Consider the following 21,478-nt stretch of genomic DNA (forward strand, 5'->3'; position numbering starts at 1 on the left):
ACGTCCGTAAAGCAAGGTACAACTTTGTCTGGGTCAGCTTTGTATGTTGATGAACAGCGGAAGAGAGAAGCTTTTCTCTTGGGGAGCCTGAGGCCCCGGGAGGAAGAGGAGTCTTTACTAGGGGGGCGGAGCAGCAAGAAAGGGCAAATAGGAAGTTCTTAGCTGGTTATTGAAAGAATATGTGAAGAGCCTGGTCTTTATCATAGGTGGCTTTACTCTATTCACACTAAAAATAAAATGCCCAGTTATTTTACAAGACAATGGATTTATTCTGGAATAGCAGGGAACTGCAATTCCAGACAAGCAAGCTACAGCAAAACTCATAGGCAAGTCCAACAAACGAGGAAAAGAAACTTAATTTTATAAAGAAAAAGGAAGGTATTTGGGGGGTGAGGGGGAGGTTGGCGGGGGGCGGTGGTTTTGAAGGAAAGTCCCTTGGAGAAACGTGAAAATTCGGAGTGATGACAGTTTCTCATTGGCTGAGTTGCTGGGGTAGTGGATTTCTTATAGGAGGTACAATGTACATCTCTTCTTGTTGAGGCCTGTGAATGATAACTATTTCCTTTTGATAACCCTGTTGGGGTCTGTAATTGACTTCTTCCTGTAATTGACATGGGGTGGTACTGCCTGAGATCTCCCCCTTCAGGCCTCCCTACTCTATTTGAGTGAGATTTTACTCTATTTTCATGCTCCAGAAAACACAAGGGTGTGAGTACAAGCAGTTTGTTTATTTGACAGGTAGGGGATGGGTGAGACCTCGAGGGATGAAAACCCACACAGAGTGCATCCATGAGTAGAGTATCCCTGAACAATGGGGGCTCAGTCAAGAGTTGATGAAGATGAGATAGTTATATGTCATCTCTGGTTCCTCATTGTTGAGGGCTACTGTAAAGGCCTTAAAGCTGTAGCACTTTCAGCCTGCCTTATGAGCGGGTCTCAGGCAGAGTCTGTAGGTGTGTTCAGGAAGAAGCCAGCCCTCAGCATATCGGCATGGTACAGACAGCATTCACCAGAGTCTTGTTTTTAATACCAGCCAAAGTGGTGCTCTGCACATCACAGTAATTGTTTTGGAACATCTCTTGAAATGATTGCTTTGTCCTATGAAAATACTTTAAAAAAAATAAACCCATAATTCTATTTGGTGGTCAAAATAGTTGTAACATCTGACACCTGGACTTCCCTGGTGGTCCAGAGATGAAGAATCTGCCGGCAGTAGCAGGGAACACCGGTCAGTCCCTGGTCCAGGAAGATTCCACATGCTTAGGGGCAACTAAGCCCTCATGGCACAACCACTGAAGTTCATGCACCCTAGGACCTGTGCTCTGTAACAGGAACATATGAGAAGCCTATGAACCACAACTAGAGAGTAGCTTTTGCTTGCTGCAACTGGAGAAAGCCTGCATGCAGCAATGAAGACCCAGGGAACAAAAAATAATTTAAAATAAAGTAAAAATAAAATGAAAATGACTCCCAACAATTCCTATCTCCTGGCATTCACACCCTGTGTACCCCCATTCCACGCTGTACCAAGGCAGATCTGTGAGGTTGATAGTATACAACAGAAGAGAGAGTAAGTTGTAAATGACACCCCAGCTTCTGACTTGGAGGTGTTCATGCTCTTTCCCTCAAGTAACTTACTCTGAGAGAAGTTAGTTGCCATGTCATTAAGGACACTGAGACAGACTATGAACAGGCCCATGTAGCAAGGAGCTGAGATATTCTGCTAACAGTCAGGGAGGAACTGATGTCGTTTTGTATCAAGTGGGTCACCTTGGAAACAAATACTATACCCTAATTAAGCCTTGAGATGACTGCAGCCCCCATCAGTACACAGACTGCTACCACATGAGGGACTCCGAACCACCCAGCTGGCAGCTCCCATATCCTTTACTGTCATAAATATTTGTTTTTAGCCACTGAGTTTGGGAGTAATTTGTTATTCAGCAGTAGTTAATTTAGATACTTTTGGTAAAAATGCTCTAAGTGATCTCTCTGGATTGCTTAAGCTCCTAAACTTGTGATTGTTCTATCAAGTCAGAGGGGATTTTTAGCCATTTCCTCTTCATTTGCATAATACAGAAATTAAAGGTTCTGTTAGATATTTAAAATTTAACAAAGAGTTTAACAGTCTTGCTTCATTTGAATGAACACAAGTGGTTTATGTGACACTTTTGAAATAATTATAGTAATTAACAAAAATGACCATTTAGAGAGTGTCTGTGACATGCCTGGCCTGTCACTGGCTTTCTCACTTCAAGGGCTACCCTCATTCTAGCACCAGTCATAAAGGTAAAAGGAAAGAGAGTCTTGGAGTGTCTTATGCTTGGAATTAAATGCTCTGCCTCAGAAATGACACAAGTCATTTCCTCTCACTACTCATTGAGTAGTCACCCAACCACATGAAATACAATCTTAACATAGAAACAGAAATACAATCTTAGCATAAGCTTGAAATGAGGACAGCTGGAAATATTTAAGATCCCCTGGAGAAGGAAATGGAAACACACTCCGGCATTCTTGCCTGGGAAATCCAATGGACAGAGGAGCCTGGCAGGCTACAGTCCATGGCATTGCAAAGAGTCAAACACTAGTTAGTGACTAAACCACCCACCACAAATTTCAGGATATCCACAAACACTATGAGAACAGTGTTATCATCACCATCCTAAAGAAAATGCAGTATAGAGATGAGGTGACGAATCCATAATCTCTCAGTTAATAAGTAAAACAGAAGGACTCAGAGCCAGGTATGTCTACTTTATACAAAGGTAAAGGATCATCACAGGCTTCCCAGGTGACTCAGTGGTAAAGAATCTACCTGCCAATGCAGGAGATGCATGTTCGATCCCTGGGTCGAAAAGATCCCCTGGAGAAGGAAATGGCAACCCACTCTAGTATTCTCGCCTGGGAAACCCAATAGACAGGAGAGCCTGGTAGGCTACATCCATGGGGTCACAAAACAGTCAGACAATGGCTTAGCGACTAAACAACAACAAAGATCATTACCATTATTGTTAATTTTTTTTTTTATTGTTAAATTTTGCTTCAACATATCTAAGGCACTGAATTAGGGAACAAAGAGAAGACTGAGGTCTCTGATAAAGGATACTCAAGATGTTGCAGCCTGGTGGGGGAAAGGAATACACAAGAAAATGAGTAAAAAGAGTATTTAAGAGTATACACTGTAGGATTCAATTTACGTGAAGCTCAAGAACAGGCAAAACAAATCTACTGAGTTATAAATCAGAAAGCAGTTGACTCTAGTAACTATTGACTCTGAAGAGAATCTCTTGGGTGATGAAAATGTTCTATATCTTGTTTAGGATGGTGGTTTCAAGAGTCTGTATAATCATCAGGACTCATCAGTGTAAACACTTATGATTTGTGCATTTATTATATGTAAATTGTACCTTAATTTTTTGAAGCCAAAGGGTGTTCAGGGTATTGAGAGATCATGTTAGTAGGGAAAAGAGAGAGATGTGAAAGAACTGACAAAACTTTACCCTAGTTTGTGGAAAGATGAGGCCCTGGTGAGACCATCACAGCACTTATGGCTTATGATAGTGCCCTCTCTAGACAGAGGCATTAGAGAAACAAGTCTCCAAGGATTCATGGTTTGGCAAATTAAAGGCTCTGGGCTAACCTAGCCTGCAGTGACCATCAGCTCTTATTTATTCCCTAGGCTGATAGGTCTCAGCCTGTTGAACCAGATATGGTGACCTTCCACACTGTCATCATTTAAAGGGATGCCAGGCCCCAAGTTTGGCATAAAAGGAGGCATAGCTCCTCCCTACTCTGGAGCAGAAAGAACTGTGCCTTGGCCTGAGCAGAAATAGGCCTTTGCCCTTGCATGAGTGAAGACTGTTCTGGATCTAGGTGGAATGTGACGTGTTTCCTGGATCAAGATAGATCTTGAGAGTAGCCTGGCATGAGCGAAAACCACACCCCATCCTATCCTGTCTTGAGTCAGGGGTGTTGGTGGTGGTGGTGGTAATTGGTGATACAAGTCCCAAAGTATCATTTTCAAAAAGTTAGAACTCGTACAGATACTCATTTAACTTATTAATGAAGGAACTAGCAGGATTGGAGATTTGGTGCAAAGTAGGTTTGATTTGGTTCAAAGTAGTTTCAATCCCTATGTTGGGAAGATCTGCTCAAATAGGAAATGGCAACCCACTCCAGTATTCTTGCCTAGAAGATTCCATAGACAGAGGAGCCTGGCAGGCTACAGTCCACAAGGGGTTGCAAAGAGAAACGACAGCATCACACACACACACACACACACACACACACACACAAATAGGTATATAGTCAGTGGAATAAAGAATCTTGCAATAAGACTACAAAGTTAGATAGATATAAAACTAATGTTCTATAGGGCAATAAAACCATAAGCTTGAAGGTAATCTTTTCTTCAGAGAATCAGTTTATATAGAACAAATATATGAAATGTACCAACTGCCAAGTTATCATTTTATCTATGTAGTCTGCATCCTAATTAGTAGTAAAAAGTGACCCAAACAAGGGTACATGCTACCAGAGCAGTGGGTTCTCAAACTGGTCGAGTTTTAATCCCCAGGGAACATTAAGCAATCTTTGGAGATCGTTTAGGGGGAGTGGATGCCATGGATGCTTTCAACCACACAGAGAACAACCTGGTACAACAGAGATATTTGGCCCAAAATGCAAACAGTGCTGAGTTTAGGAAAACTTTCTCAAGAATGGTTTGTTAGACTTTGGGTGGGTTTGTTAGACCATGCTCTAGTATGATTTGAAAAGGCACACAGGATGACACAGTATAGTTTCCTTATTTCCGGGTTTTTGATAATTTTTCTTAACACAAAGTTGGGAAAGTGTTGATAATTGTTGGATCTGGGTAATGAATACTTGGTGATTAATCTTTTCTATTTTTTTGTATGTTTGCATAGCATCTTAGTTCTCTGACCAGGGACTGGGAATTGAACCTGGGACCATGGCAGTGAAAGTACTGAGTCTTAACCACTGAACCACCAGGGAACTCCCTAGGATGGACTTAATGAAAAATAGTAGAAGCCATGTGATTAAGTGCTAGTAAGAAAAAGCACAGACTTAAAATTGGACATATTTAAGAATGAAACAAAAATGGTCATATTGCAGATGATGTCACTGGACAACAGGAATAAAAAGACCAAGAAGATCCAAGAATGAATTCATCCCACTCTATATGAGGCATCCTGAAAGAGGATTTTGCATTGAAACAGAAAGTAATTCTGGGACTTCCCTAGTGGCACAGTGGATAAGAATCCATTTGCCAATGGAGGGGTCACAGGTTCGATCCAACCCACCCTCCTATCCTCTCCTTCCTTCCCACAAATTTAGTTCACTCTGTGTGGAGCACTCGGTCAACCTCAGTGCTATTGAGATCATTAATCCATCCATTTGACAAACTTGTACTGAGTCTCTACTTTGTGTTGGTGCCATGCTGGGTGCCTTGGACACAGCAGGAGGAAGACAAAGTCCTGACATCATGAGGGTTATGGTCCAGTGAGGAGGGAAGAATGATAAATCAAAAAAAGAAACACTTAATATTAGGTCAGAGGGTGATAAATCAAAAAAAGAAACACTTAATATTAGGTCAGAGGGTAGTACTTGCAGCGCAAATATAGTACAAAATAGGGAGTGTGTACTTCATACACAATGGTGTGTGTGTAAACTCTCCAAACAAAGAGAGGACAACAAGCTTCATGGAGACTGAGGAAGCAGAGTCTCAGAGATCACAGCCAAGCAGAGGCCCAAAGAGAAACAAGCTTCCGTGATGTGTTGACAGAAAATAAAAATGGTGACCAGCTACAATTAAAGGGTTTTCCAATCTCATGCCCCCTTTTATTATAGTTATAACTTTACACTATAAACATTAAATGTAAACTTGTAAAAATACAAATAACCAAAATTGTATGTGAAAGACATATGCAAAATAGAAAGTGAAAGTGAAGTCACTCAGTCGTGTCCAACTCTTTGCGACCCCAAGGACGGTAGCCTACCAGGCTCCGCCGTCCATGGGATTTTCCAGGCAAGAATACTGGAGTGGGCTGCCATTTCTTTGGGAGATCGTCCCAAACCAGGGATCGAACCTGGGTCTCCTGCACTGCAGACAGACACTTTACCATCTGAGCCACCAGGGAAGCCCAGCTTGCAAAATAGAAAAACTTACATATTCTAATATATAATCATATAGTACATATTATATATCATATAAAATATTTTTATTGTAATAGGAATATACAATAGATACTGCAGTATACTATATTATATACAATGTTATAGTATATAATGATATGCAATATAAAATTATAACTAATGTACAAATCTATTTATATATTTATCATCTAATTTTTAATAAATAATCTTTTATCAAACATAATTTATCATACAGTAAAACATTAATACTTCTGAGATTCATCCATGTTGGAGCTTGTGTCATAACTCAGCTTTTTTATGGCTGAGTAGTATTCCACTGTATAGATATACTATACTGTATTTAGTTATTCACCCATTGATGGACATTTAGGCTGTTTCCAATCTTTTGGTGATTATGAATGCAGTTCCTATGAACATTCAAGTACATACATAATTTCTCATTTCTCTATGGTAAAAACCTAGAAGTGGGATTGCTAGGTCATAGGATAAGTATATAGTTACCTTTATAAGAACTTGTGAAACTTTTGTCCGTAGTGGATATACTACTCTGTATCATTCCCACAGCAATACATGAAAGTGTCTATTGCTCTACATTCTTGGTAACTTTTGGTACTATGTTATTTATTCACTGACATTCTAACAAGCGTGTAATGGTATGTCATTATGGTTTTTATTTGCATTTTCCTGATGACTATGTCCATTGTCTTTTCATCACCATACTTTCATTTGTAACTTATACAACCATATGGATGAATCTCAGATATTTTAAATGAAAGAAGTCAGACTCAAAAGGAGATACATACTTACATATTTATATGGATACACACACATTCATGACGTGAAAAAGGCAAAACTATAAAAACAGGAAACAGATAAGCAATATCGAGGGGTTGGGAGTAGATAGATTGATCAAAAAGGGACAGGACCTTTCTACCATGTGTAAAATAGCTAGCGGGAACCTGCTGTATAGCACAGGGAGCTCAGCCTGGTGCTCTGTGATGATCTAGAGGAGTGTGATGAGGTGATGAGAGGGAGGGGATATATGTATACATACAGCTGATGCAGGTTGTTGTACAGCAGGAACTAACACAACATTGTAAAGCGATTATACTCCACTTAAAAAAAAGAACATTTAAGAAAGACTCCTAATTTTTTAAAGAGATAGGAAGGAATTTAGGGTAGTGAACAACCTGTTTTCTTGATTGTAGTGTTGACTCCTTGATTGTATGCTGCATTTGTCAAAAACTCTCAGAACTGTACATTTTTAAAGGTGACTATTACTGTGTGTAAATGATACCTCAATAAATCTAATTTTTAAAAATAACTCAGTACTATAACACTGGGCTTCCCTAGTAGCTCAGCTGGTAAAGAATCCACCTGCATTGCAGGAGACCCCAGTTCGATTCCTGGACCGGGAAAATCCCCCGGAAAAGGGATAAGCTACCCCCTTTAGTATTCTTGGGCTTCCCTGGTGGTTCAGACAGTAAAGAATCTGTCTGTAATGCAGGAGACCTGGGTTCAATCCCTGGGTTAGGAAGATCCCCTGGAGGAGGGCATGGCAACCCAGTCTTCTTTCCTGGAGAATTCCCATGGACAGAGGAGCCTGCTGGGCTATAGTCTATGGGGTCACAAAGAGCCAGACAGGACTGAGCAACTAAGCATAGCACAGCAGCACTATGATACTATGTTACAGTAAATATAAAAGAGAAATAGTTGAAAGTAATTTATAAAATAACATACATTTCCCTCTGTGAGGTTTGGGTACAGCCATTCACAGGTTGGTCTTGTGTCAATTTATAACTGGTAATATTATTAACAACAGGGACACTCTTATTGGTCTCTACTAGCTCTGCTCCCCTCATGTGAACCATATTAAATCCCTTCATCTTTCATAAACCTATTTTACAGGTGAAGCAATCAAGGCTCAGGGGAGGTTACTGGGCATCAGGGTTGGCACCAGGATTTTAATCCATGTTGACAGCTTTAGCTATATTGCTTGCATCAGTCCTCATGTAGTAAGTCAGTATCTCAGCATGTGATCTCCTGGGGTCCCCAGATCCTCCCCAGTCTACTCCAGGCCAACAATTCCCTGGACAGTGTGTATGAGGCTAGTACCCTCTCCTTATCCCTTCTCCATCCCCATAGGGTTCCTGTCCGTGCAAACAATGGGGACTTGGACAAGCAATGCTGGGGGACTTGCAGGAGCCACACTAAGTGGCCCGATGAAGCAATGTGAGCAACGAGGAACCAGTAGACATATGTTATTGGGGGACAAATAGGGAAATAGGAATTACCAGGATTTAATGGAAGAGTCACAGATACTGTATTAGTGGGTAATGGTCATTGAGACTTTGTACAAGTTGTTAATGGGGGTCCTACAGAGATGGCTAATGTGAAGTCTATGATGTCTTATCAGTCATTGCCCTTACCTGGGGATAGGGAAGCAGATGAACAGAACACACCAATGTTCAGAGAGTACTGGGGGCATCACCACATACTATGTTGGGGATGGTTACAAACACTGCTGTGTGGGGGTAATGGAAGACTGTCACTATCACTATGAGAGACAATTAATGAAGGGAAACAAAAGCCATCCAGATAGAGGTGTCAAAGAATCAGGAGGTAATATTAAAAGTTGGATTTCGTAGGGTATACTAGTTTCCTACTCTGAGGATTGTTGTAAGCAGTCATCAGTCATGATTTAGGTGAAAATGGGAGTAAATCGGGAGAATGGAGGTTACCAGACTGTTTCACAGATGGGGCAAAGTAATATACATTATGCTGGAGGTTAACTGGGAGATGTAATGAAGAAGCTCTCCAGACATTATTTCCTGGAATTAGTAAGAGGTGACACAGTGATGGAATAAGGTGAAAGGAGGATAATGGAGGGTGTCCAGACATTGTGAATTAAGAAAGGGATAATGGCAAGATCTCCAGACACTCCCCTGAGGAGTTAGCAAACACTGTCCCCAGTTGGGGGATAATGCTGGATCACAAAACATTTAGTGAAGCCCCAGAAGCAATACTGGATGCAGTAAAAGGGGGTCACCAGATACTGTTCTAAGATAGTGGGTTCATCAGTTACTGTGAAGCAGTGAGATAAAGAGCTAATGATGGATTAGATATCATCATGAAGGTAATGAGACATGCCACTAATCACTGCCCAATTTGATTATTGGAGATTATATGAGAATCCTTAATCTTGCTCCCTCAACCAGGTTCTGTCCCCATTCTCAATCCCCATGCTGCTATTCACAATGGTGAGAACAATTCTGTACCACCTATTGCTCACTCTCAGCATTGTCAATGGACTGACCTGGAAGAACCATTCTGCTGGTTCCAGTTTGGCCACCCTACAGCTGATCATTCAATCAGATCCTCTGCATGCATTTGTGAGGCCACTGCTGCCCCAGTCTTAGGCTGCCCACCTGACTTCCAAGGAAAGCCAACCCCTCTCTCTGCTCTTGGTCTCTCCAAATTAGCAGCTTTGGACAGACCTGTCAGGGCATGATAAGCAGGTCTGTACGTCAGCTTATGAGGTAGGGAAGGCCCTGTCAAGGTGCAATTGGGGTAGGGCAGGGTTGTGAATGCTTGGGCAGAATGAGCATGCTCTTTGTGATCACTTTGGAGCTGACTGAGGTATTTTGGAATCACTGAAGGGAATCTTGAAACATCAAGTATCTATGTGGGACTGATTTCCTGTGCCTCAGTTCTCTTTTGCTTAGATGGGTTGGCATCAGACCAAAAGGTTTACAATGATGTTACAACTTCTGGGACAGGAAGGAAGGACTGAGGGTGAAAAAGCCTGCTGTGTATTAGGTAAGTTGGTTCTCCCCATCAGAGCATCTTATGCTGCAATATAGAAAGCACTGGGCTTCCCAGGTAGCTCAGTGGTAAAGAATCTGCCTGCTAATGCAGGAGACACAAGAGATGGGAGTTCAATCTCTGGGTTGGGAAGATCCCCTGGAGAGGGAAATGGCAACCCCTTCCAGTATTCTTGCCGGAAAAAAATCTCATGGACAGAGGAACATGGTGGGCTATAGTCCATGGGGTCACAAAGAATTGGACATGAGTGAGTGACTGAGCACAGCACACACATAGAAAGCATCAAAGGGAAATCGTGAGAAGAGCAGGGTCAACAGTGCATTAACGTACATTCATGGAAGGACTGCTGTATGTTAGGCATGGGTCTAAGCTCACTATGGTGAACAAAACGGGGAAAAAAAATTCTAGAATGCGAACCATAGACAAACAAGTGAAATATACAGGGTACTGTGGTAATAAGTGTTATGGAGAATGATAAAGGAGGAAGAGGAGAGGGATGGAATTTTAAGTCAGATAGGTAGGGAAGGGAAGGCCTCTGCAAAGAGATGCTGCTGGACGAAAGACATGAAGGAGTAAAGCACACAGATATGAGGAACTGTGCTCTTTGAAGAGGGCACTATAAATGCAAAGGCCCTGAGGCAGGACCTAATTTGATGTGTTTGAGGGACATGGGGGAGAAGGTCCTTGTGGAGTGTATGGAATGAAGATGGATAGAAAGAAGACAGTGAAGGTAATGTTGAGGTTTGTTTTTATGAGTTAGTGATTTATTACTGTCATTATAAAAGGCAAGTCATTAAGGCAGGCAAATGAGCTGGAAGAACTATGACAGCAAACGGGAGACTGAGGTGAAGAGTTGACTGAGATGACCTGAACATTCTTATTTCAGCTTTCCTGAAGGTAATGGGAACTCACAGGACATTATGCTGAGGGGTAATTAAGGGTCAATAAATCTGGGAGATAAGGGTAGTCAGCAGACACAGTATTTAGCATGAATGGGCAGTCATAATGCAGTTATAGCAGTCAGAAGACAATGTGCTGTATGGGAGTTGAAGACATCTACTGATAGCTAACGAGGGTTGCTAGAGGATAATGGGTCAGTCAACTGTATACAAAAATAATTTCTCATTTATTGTGGTATCCCTTTCTTGATAAAAATATGCAATAGGGAATTGGATAGACAAGACCATGTTGGATTCAGCAGAAGAATGTCACCCAAAATTCTGTTAGACAGTGTGTTCTGCAACAAACACCTCACAGAACTCAGGGCTTATCATTATCATATATATTATGTTGTTCTACCATTCAGCTTACTGGCATGTTACTTATTCCACAGTAAACAGGGTTATCATTAGCATGACTTCACATAATGCTTCCAGTGCGGAATTTGGTAACAGTGTTCCATTATAGTTTTCATGAGAAAAATTCCACTAATGTACCAAGTTGACAAAGTTCTTTCTCAATATAAATGCCTCAGGGTTTACTGAGGCTGGTGACAATGTGGAAAGGGGCCCTCTCTTTTAGGGCCCTTTCAGAGGTCCTCTTCTGTATACTAATATGTGACATTATGATGGAGCATTTCTATTTAAGATAATATGCATATTTTCTGCTGCACAAATTTCATAATATAAAATCAGATCTGATCTGAGGTTTCTCTCAGACTGTTTCTCTCAAGTGTGAATACTCTGATGCACGTTGAGCACTGACTTCTGAACGAAGCCTTTCCCACAGACGACACACTTATAGGGTTTGTCTCCAGTGTGTGTTGTCTGGTGTTTATTTAAATTTGACCTGTCAGTGAAGGCCTTTCCACACTCTGCGCACACATAAGGCTTCTCTCCTGTATGAATGCGCTGATGCACTTGGAGCTGTGATTTCTTAGTAAATGATTTACCACAATCACTGCATTCATAAGGTTTCTCTCCAGTATGAATCCTATGGTGTATAATCAGTTCTGACTTTTGTCTGAAGGTCTTTCCACATTCAGAACAGATGTAGGGCTTCTCTCCAGTATGAGTTTTCTGGTGTTTACTGAGATTTGACCTGCCACTAAAGGCTTTCCCACATACAACACACACATATGGTTTTTCTCCTGTGTGAATTGGTTGATGCACCAGGAGCTGAGATTTGGAGGTGAAGGATTTCCCACAATCACTGCATTCATAAGGTTTCTCCCCAGTATGAATTCTCTGATGAGTTATAAAGTTTGACTTCCGGATGAAGGCTCTTCCACACTCAGTGCACACGTAGGGTTTCTCTCCTGTATGAATTTTCTGATGCACAATGAGTATTGACTTCTGGTTGAAGGCTTTCCCACATTCATGGCATTCATACTGCCTCTCTCCAGTGTGAATTTTCTGGTGTATATTGAGGTGTGACTTCTGGGTGAAGGCTTTTCCACAGGTACTGCATTCATAAGGTTTCTCCCCAGTATGAATTCTCTGATGTGTAATCAAATCTGATCTTTGAGTGAAGGCCTTGCCACATTTAGGACATATATAGGATTTCTCTCCTGTATGAGTTTTCTGATGTGTAATGAGATTTGATCTGTTAGTGAATGCCTTCCCACATTTAGTGCACGTATAGGGTTTTTCTCCTGTGTGAATTCGTTTATGCACGTGGAGTTGTGACTTGGAAGTAAAGGATTTCCCACAGTGACCACATTTATAAGGTTTCTCTCCTGTATGAATTATTTGATGGGCTATCAAGTGTGCCTTCTGGATGAAGGCTAGACCACATTTCATGCATATATATGATTTTTCTCCTGTATGAATTCTCTGATGCACTGTGAGTGCAGATTTCTGAGTGAATGCTTTTCCACAATCACCACATTCATAAGGTTTTTCTCCGGTGTGAATCCTCTGATGTATAATCAACTCTGACCTGTAGGTAAACGCCTTACCACATTCAGTACATATGGAAGATTTCTCTCTAATTTGAACCTTCTTATGTGTATTGAGGTTGGAATTATTGTTGAAAACCTTTCCATATTCGCTGCACATAGACGGTTTCATTCTTGTGTGAGTTCGTTGATGTACCTGCAGCTGTGACTTGGAAATGAAGGACTTCCCACAACTACTGCATTTATACGGTTTTTCTCCAGTGTGAATTCTTCGGTGTGCAATCAAGTGGGTCTTCTGGATGAAGGCTTGTCCACATTCAATACATATATAGGATCTCTCACCTGTATGAATTTTCTGATGCATCTTGAGCGTGGACTTCTGCGTGAATGCTTTCCCACAGTCACTGCACTCATGGTGTCTCTCTCCAGTATGAATTTTCTGATGTATACTAAGATCTGAGTTATAAGAGAAGCCTTTCCCACATTCACTGCATTCGTAGAGTTTTTCTCCAGTATGAAGTCTCTGATGCCTGAAAAGAGAAGATACTTGGAAAAAGGCTTTCCCACATTCACTGCACTTATAGGGCTTCTCTCGAGTATGAGTTCCCTGATGTGTGATGAATTCTGGCTTCTGTACAAAAGCTTTCCCACAGTCAATACATACATAGAGTTTTTCTCCTGTATGAACTTTCAGATGTACCTTAAGTTGTGAATTTTGAGTGAAGATATTTCCAAATTCAGCACATTTGTAAGATTTCACCCCAGTATGAATTTTCTGATGTTGAGAGGGTACTTGTTCATAGCTGAGAATTTTTCCACATTGATTATGGTCCTGAAATTTTTCTCCTGTTGGAGTACACTCTTGTTTAGTATAGGAAGAAATTTTACCATATTCAGTAATCTTATTAATGTTCTTTGATCCACTGTTTCTATTATGATTGCATAAATCTAAATTACAGCTTAAAGCACTTCCAAATAAGTCACATTGATGATGAGGTCTCTTTGGGGAAGGAATGTTTTGGCTCCCACAAATTATTTTTCTTATGTCCTTATATGCATAATCCCTTTGTATAGTCAATACTTTCTTGATGAAAGCCACATTTCTTAAAGATCTGTTTTCTCTCTGATGATAGCTCTCTATCTGGTCACCAATCTGCCACAATTCTTCTACAATAAAATACAACAAAACGTCATTTGTAGCATCGCCTTCCCTCTCAACATAGAAAAGTTTCTGAGGTTTGAAGCCCAAAGTCTCCTTCTCAAAGGAGAATGATTTTAGCTCAAAGGACAGCTAGCAAAGGCAAGATGAGAGGCTCATATGGTTTATCTAAGCTGAACACACTGAAAAGAGTGATGAGGGTGAATCAATGACTTAGCAGACTTGGTGACAGGGGTGATAGGAAACACTGTGGGATAGAATTCAGTTTATTTAGAGAATAAACTTTATGAACTCAATTCACTATGTGCAGAAGTGAAAAAAGGGCAAAGAACAAGATATACAGCACAATAACATTTATATAAATTAATAATACATACCTGAAAGTAATTTTAAACTTAAAAAGACCACATATGAACTGAAACATATCTTTCTATCATAAGAAACAACTGCCTATGATGGGAAGTGAGATGAGTATGGGGGAAAAAAGAAAAAAGGAATAAACAGAAAAAAAAATTATAGAGAATCCTTACTCATACTGATGATGATAGTGCATCCTGAATGAAGACATGATCAAACTCAAACCTCATCTTGCGAAGTACAGAAATAAAGCAATTTCAAAAATCCGTCAGCCAGGCAGAGACTCCCCAGTCAGTATGAAGTCTCAAGTAATTTTGGAAGGAAAAGTCAGAAAGGTACTCCTAACAGTTAAGCGACAGTGAGCCCTAAGTAATCAGTTGGATGAAAAGCATAGGGAATGGGAAAGTGAGAAATCTTAAGTCAGTGACTATGGAGAAAATAGGAAGAGAGCATGACTGGAGATAAAGTTTAGAACCATCTCACAATAAGAAATGAGAGAGGACTAGCAGAAATGGGAGTGTGTGACACACAGTAAGTTTTAAAGAAAGCAAATCCACAAACAGCTGAATACAAAAAGAGTCAATCTCAAACAATGGGGAAAGCAGAAAGAAAAGAGTGTTAGAGAACGTGAGCATAACCAAGAAAAAAAGAAAATATTTAATGAGGCAGATTGGCATGTGATCCAGAGCCCAAAAAGCCAAGGAAGAAGATAGTTAGAATTGGCAAAGGCATTTATGTAGAAAGCATTTAGTTATTTGAGAGGCCAATGTCAAGGGCTCTCAAAAAAAAAAAAAAAAAAATCAGAACCTTCCAGAAGAGTCATACTAATAGCAGCTCAAAGATGCTAGCCTTTCTCAAGATGGCTGAGATTTACTCCCCTGTGTCCCATCAGTCTGGGTCACTCTCACTCACCTGGACAGTTCTGATATGGGCCCTCACCTTGCAATGCCCATGGCTCCTTTCCTTGTTCCAACATGAAAACCTCGATTTCAGGAACTTGATATCCTGTTCATGAGAAATGATAAAAGGTCTTGCTTGCTTCTGCCTGTGCTCAGTCATGTCTGACCCTTTACGACCTCATGGACTGTAGCCCACCAGACTCCTCTGTCCATGGGATTCTCCAGACAATAATACTGGAGTGAGTTGCCATTTCCTTCTCCAGGAGATCTTCCCGACCCAGGGATCAAACCAGGGTCTCTTGATTGCAGGCAGATTCTTTACCATCGAAGCCACCAGGGAAGCCCACCATAAAGTATAAACAAATCTACTCTAAAAAGTTAATATTTATCAAAATTTATGCACACAAAAACTTATAACTGTAATGGCACCATTCACAGAGCACAGAAATGTAGACAAACGTAAAGATGCAATAATAAATTATAATTGCATAAACTGTAGTACATACTGTACTGCTGTAATAATTTTGTAGCTACCTCCTATTGCTATTTCAGTAAGTTTAAGTGCTGTGAATATCCACTTAAAACACCCTAATCATCACTTCATGAGCAATCCCTCTCTCCAATAAATTGCACATAGCACTAAAAACTAATCTCCCTGGGTTGTCATGTACTTTTTCATGTTCACTCAATACCATAAACCTTGAATAATATCATGGAACCCATACTAAGTGCCATTATAAGAAAAAGTTGAATTGCTTGATTAAGGTTCAGCTCATTGTGTTTCAGTCCATGGGGTCACAAAGAGTTGGACACAACTGAGCGACTGAACTGAACTGAATTGTGTTTCTGAGCCCAATCAGTAAAGTCTTATTGTTCAATGAGGCTTTGTTTTTCAGGAAACTAACCATGTTTAGTTAGAGAACAAAGTACAGTTAATCCTTGAACAACAGAGCTTTCAACTGCATGGGTCCACTCACATGGATTTTATTGAAAATATTTTCCAAGCTAAAGCTGTGGTTGCCAGCCATTTCAAGATAAACAAACTCAGTATGAGGAACATTCTAAAAAGAGAAAAAGAAATTCATAAAGCATTGCTGTAGCTAAACCAGAAGATACAAAAACCTTGTACTTTTTAAGAAATACTTTTTTATCTTGTATTAAAAGTGGAGTTTGGGGCTTCCCTGCATAGCGCAGTGGCTCAATAGTAAAGAATTTGCCGGCCAGTGCAAGAGATACAGGTTCAGTCGCTGATCCTGGAAGATCCCACATGCTGTGGAGCAACTAAGCCTGTGTGCCACAACAACTATTGAGCCTGTGCTCTAGAGCCTGGGAGCCACAACTACTAAACCCATGCGCTGCAACTACTGATGCCCTCTGCAACAAGAGAAGCCACCACAATGAGAAGTCTGCACACTGCAACTAGAGTAGCCCCAGCTCACCGCAACTAGAGAAAAGCCTGCACAGCAATGAAGACCCAGCACAGACAAAAATAAACTTTTTTTAAATGTAGTTTTTATGTGGGTTCAGAATTGCTATAAGAGAAGTGTATCTAGAAACTCTAATACTATTTGAGAAAAAGCAAAGTAATTATAAGATACAGCAAAAGGAACATGAAGGGCCTAAAGAGAGAGGATATAATCCCAGTAAAGGATGGTTTGATAAATTTAGAAAGAGGTTTGGCTTTTAAAAAAGGTAACAGGACAAGCAGCTTCTGCTGACCAAAAGGGAACACATGAGTTCCTAGATGCCTTTAAGAAAATCATCAAGAGCCGCCAGTCTTTTGGCTGTAAAACAAGAAGGCCTGAACAGCAAGAAACTTCTGGATTGGTTCCACTGATGCTTGTCCCTTAAGTCAGGATGTATCTAGCCAGTAAGAGACTGCCTTTTAAAGTTCTCTTGATATTGGACAATGCCACTGGCCACCCAGAACCCCACGAGTTCAACACCAAAGGTGATAAAGTGGTCTAGTTGCCCCCAAACACACATCTCTAATGTAGCCCCTAGGTCAGGGGGGTCACAAGGATCATTAAAGCTTATTACACATGACAGTCCATGGAAAGGAATGTCAATGCTACGGAAGAGAACTTTGACAGAACATCATGAAAGGCTGGAAGGATTACACCACTGAAGATGCCATTCTTGTTATAGAAAAAGCTATAAAATTCATCAAGCCTGAACCATAAATTCCTGCCAGAGAAACTGTGTCCAGATGTTGTGCGTAACTTCACAGGATTTACAGCAGAACCAATCAGGGAAATCAAGAAAGACATTGTGAATGAGGCAAAAAAGTTGGAGGTGAAAGTGTAAAGGATTTGAAGATATGGATCTTAGAGAAATTCAAGAGCTAACAGACATCACACCACAGGCTTGGTAAATATGAGGGCTTCCGAATCAGTGCCAGATGGTAGGAAACAGATATAAAATAAGCAGTGCCAGAGAACAAACTGACATGAGACAGTCTAGCAGATGGGTTCCACTTGCTTAAGACTGTTTCTAACTTCTTTTACCACATGGACCATTCTATGATATGAGCACTAAAACTAAAGCAAATGGTGGAAGAAGGATTGGTATGATATAGAAGCATTTTTAGAGAAATGAAAAAGTGAAAAAATTAAGACAAATTATGATGTATTTGCATAAAATTACACTGAGTGTGCCTGCTTCTCTAGCCTCAACTCTTCTACCTCCCCCACTCTGTTGCCTCTGCCACCTCTGAGACAGCAAAACCAATTTCTTTTCTTCCTCCTCCTCATCCCACTTAATGTGAAGATGATGAAGACTTTTATGATGATCTACTTCTACCTAAAAAGCAGTAAATACTCATCGTGCTATACAGTTAATAAACTTATCTGTTGTATATACATGTGTCTTCCTGTGAAAATCTATTGATAAGAACTATATGAGGAGTTTTAGTTTCATCATCATCATTGTATTCATCACCTAAGTATTCATCATGTAGAACGTCATGCATAAGACCTGTACTGAGGATGACAGACTATTCTTACATAGGCATAAGGTGAGTGATATTTAACATAAAGTTAACAAGATCTTAGTTTTCTTACTGTTTTATAACTTTGCTTTCCAAGAATTGCATTACTGTAAGTGTGTTGTGTGCCTCTTTTGTAATTGTTTTCTCTAGCTTACTTTATTATAATACAATATATAATACATACAATATACAAAATATACATTGACTATTTATGTTACTGGTAACATAAATAAAACAGGTAAATAACATAAATAAAAAAATAAAACATATAAGAAAATGAATAACATAAATAAAATAGGTAACATAAGCCTAATAAGTAGGGATTCTCAGGTGGCTAAGACTGTAAAGAATCTACCTGTAATGCAGGAGACCCAGGTTCAACCCCAGAAGATCCCCTGGAGAAGGGAATGGCTACCCACTCCAGTATTCTTGTCTGGAGAATTCCATGGACTGAGTCTGGCGGGCTGCCGTCCATGGGGTCACAAAGAGTTGGACACAACTGAGGGACTAACACTTTCACATGTTACTGGTAAGTCTTCCAGTCACCAGTAGGCTATTAGTAGTTAAGTGTCTGGGAAGTGAAAAGTTATATGTAAATTTTCAACTGTGCAGGGGGTCTGCGCCCCAACCCCTGTGTTGTTCAAGAGTCAACTATAATATTCACAGTGCCCAAAAGGCAAAAAGAATTCTGGACAAATAAGGGCAAAACCATCATATAAGTCAGATGTCTCATAGCATTCAGCACCTGAGAATAAGAACACTCTCAGTGGGGCCCTCCCTCAGACACCCAGGTGACTGTGCTTACCTATTGAGAGCAAGTGGCTACAGGTCTCCAGCATCACATCCCGGTATAGGTTTTTCTGATCAAGGTCCAATTGCTGCCACTCCTCTCTGCTGAAATCTACAGCCACGTCCCTGAAGGACACTGATACCTGTAAGGGCATATTCCTGTTCAGCATGAATAGTTAGCTTTGGAGGATGGAGACACTTTATTTAGGAATATAGAACTTGAATTTTGTAGTTATTAGTTTACCTTTTTTTAAAAAAAAAACCTCATCCCCCTCATTTCCTTAAAAACTTATTATGAAATTTTATATAGAAGATGTAAAAGAATTATATAGGGAAAACCTATAATTATAACCACTTATAATCTATGACTAACATGTTACCCTACTTGCTTTTACCGCATATTTACCCATCCATCAGTCCATCTTACTTTTCTGTGCATTTCAAAAACTATAGGTGCCAGTATACTTCCTTCTAAATACTTCAAAAATGCAAATCATTAAATAGAGTATAACATGTTTTTATAGTTTTTAAGATAAGTCTTACATACAATGAAATGTACAAACCCTCAGAGTACCATTTGAAGTTTTGACAAATGCATATACTTGTGTAATCCAGGAACATTTAAAAAATATTTCATACAGAGTGTGCATGTGTGTGTGCTAGTCACTTCAGTCTATACAGAGTGTATATTAAATATCTAGTTCTACATAATATTTTATGGAAGAAAGAAGTCCAGTGAAGAATTTCTGCTATTGTTCTATACTGCTGCTGCTGCTACTGCTGCTAAGTCACTTCAGTCATGTCCGACTCTGTGCGACCCCATAGACGCCAGCCCACTAGGCTCCTCTGTCCCTGGGATTCTCCAGGCAAGAATACTGGAATGGGTTGCCATTTCCTTCTCCAATGCATGAAAGTGAAAAGTGAAAGTGAAGTCACTCAGTCATGCCCAACTCTTAGCGACCCCATCGACTGCAGCCCACCAGGCTCCTTCGTCCATGGGATTTTCCAGGCAAGAGTACTGGAGTGGGGTGCCATTGCCTTCTCCGTTGTTCTATACTATGATCAGTCAATTGCTCACTTTTCAAAACTGAAGATTGAAATAGGCTCTCTTGTAGTTTTCTAGCAACTGGATGAATGACCTAAAATATAATTTCTGATTAATTTAGGCCAACCCATTATGCTAGTCCTGGAAACACAAAAATAAATTACTTATGGTTCTAATCTTCTAGCAACTTAAAAGACTTAGAAAATAAACAAGACCTATGATTTTTAAAAAAGGAAGTCACAAATTCACTAAAGGGTTAAAAAGTGAATCTCCATGTAGAAAACACTAGGGTCCCCCAAAAGGAAAAATACATTCTATATGGGGGGGGGGGTAAGTTTACATTAATTGAGGAATTTAAGTTAGAAGATGAGAAGTATAATACAGAATGAGGGGGTGAGGGAGGTCATTTCCCAGAAAAGACAAAACCAAAGGTGTGGATATAGGAAAAGACACGATGAGTTTGGATAACAGTAAATAGCTCTATGTAAATGAAGAGAAGTCTGCATAACACGCCAGGAAGGTGGTTATGGGAAAAACAGTTTGCTCATAGAAGAAGTATGAATTTTCCACTTTAAGTAAAGGTAATTAAGCTAATCAGATTTATATTAAAATTTTTTTGTATTGCAGAATAACCAGATAAATGATGAGGAACAGTTTCTTACAAAATGCTTTCTGGCTAATTAATGAAGATGTTAGGATAGAATCAGAATAACATCATTTCATAATTCATAATGAAATAATAGACAATAATCACTAAAGGTTGCTCAACTGTTTCATGTGAAAGGCTGAGAAGTTTAAAATGAATGAATGAGCTAAGAAAATCTGCAATGAATCGACAATTTTAACATCATAAAAAGAGATAACCAGGTATTATGGGCCTCCTGATATGATATATAAAGAAAAATACAACCTGAAACTCATTAAGCCTCTGCTCTCTGCTAAGTAACTTTAGTCGTGTCCGACTCTGTGTGATCCCATAGACGGCAGCCCACCAGGCTCCCCTGTCCCTGGGATTCTCCAGGCAAGAACACTTGAGTGGGTTGCCATTTCCTTCTCCAATGCATGAAAGAGAAAAGTGAAAGGGAAGTCGCTCAGTCGTGTCTGACTCTTCGAGACCCCATGGACCGCAGCCTACTAGGCTCCTCTGTCCATGGGATTTTCCAGGCAAGAGTGGGGTGCCATCGTCTTCTCCGCATTAAGCCTCTAGATCCCACAAATTATTCATATGTAAGGCCTTGGTGCCTCAGGGGCAAAGAATCCGCCTGCAATGCAGGAGACGGGGGTTCACTCCCTGGGTTGGGAGAAGAAAACGGCAACCCACTCCAGTATTCTTGCCAGGGAAATCCCATGGACAGAGGAACCTGACAGGCTAAAATCCATGGGGTCGCAGAGAGTCAGA

At 40.3% G+C, this 21,478-nt stretch overlaps 1 protein-coding gene across 10 annotated transcripts in view; it reads right to left on the bottom strand.

Annotated features, from left to right (window-relative positions):
• Window positions 1–6,227: 6,227 nt before the first annotated feature.
• The window catches only part of ZNF585A (zinc finger protein 585A), a 42,800-nt gene continuing 27,549 nt past the window's right edge, over window positions 6,228–21,478 (bottom strand). For 6 of the 10 annotated variants that reach the window (XM_060398513.1, XM_060398511.1, XM_060398512.1 and 3 more), the window contains 3 exons: window positions 19,051–19,177; window positions 15,270–15,362; window positions 6,228–14,008 (listed from right to left, as the gene is read on the bottom strand). In XM_060398513.1, the coding sequence (XP_060254496.1) occupies window positions 11,670–14,008; window positions 15,270–15,362; window positions 19,051–19,177 (2,559 nt within the window). In that variant the 3' untranslated portion in view covers window positions 6,228–11,669. The remainder of the gene's footprint in view (window positions 14,009–15,269; window positions 15,363–19,050; window positions 19,178–21,478) is intronic. The other 4 variants (XM_060398514.1, XM_027977387.3, XM_060398516.1 and 1 more) reach the window with 2 other exon arrangements.

Source organism: Ovis aries, chromosome 14 (genome assembly GCF_016772045.2).
Source record: "Ovis aries strain OAR_USU_Benz2616 breed Rambouillet chromosome 14, ARS-UI_Ramb_v3.0, whole genome shotgun sequence".
In the NCBI taxonomy this organism is placed as follows: domain Eukaryota; kingdom Metazoa; phylum Chordata; class Mammalia; order Artiodactyla; family Bovidae; genus Ovis; species Ovis aries.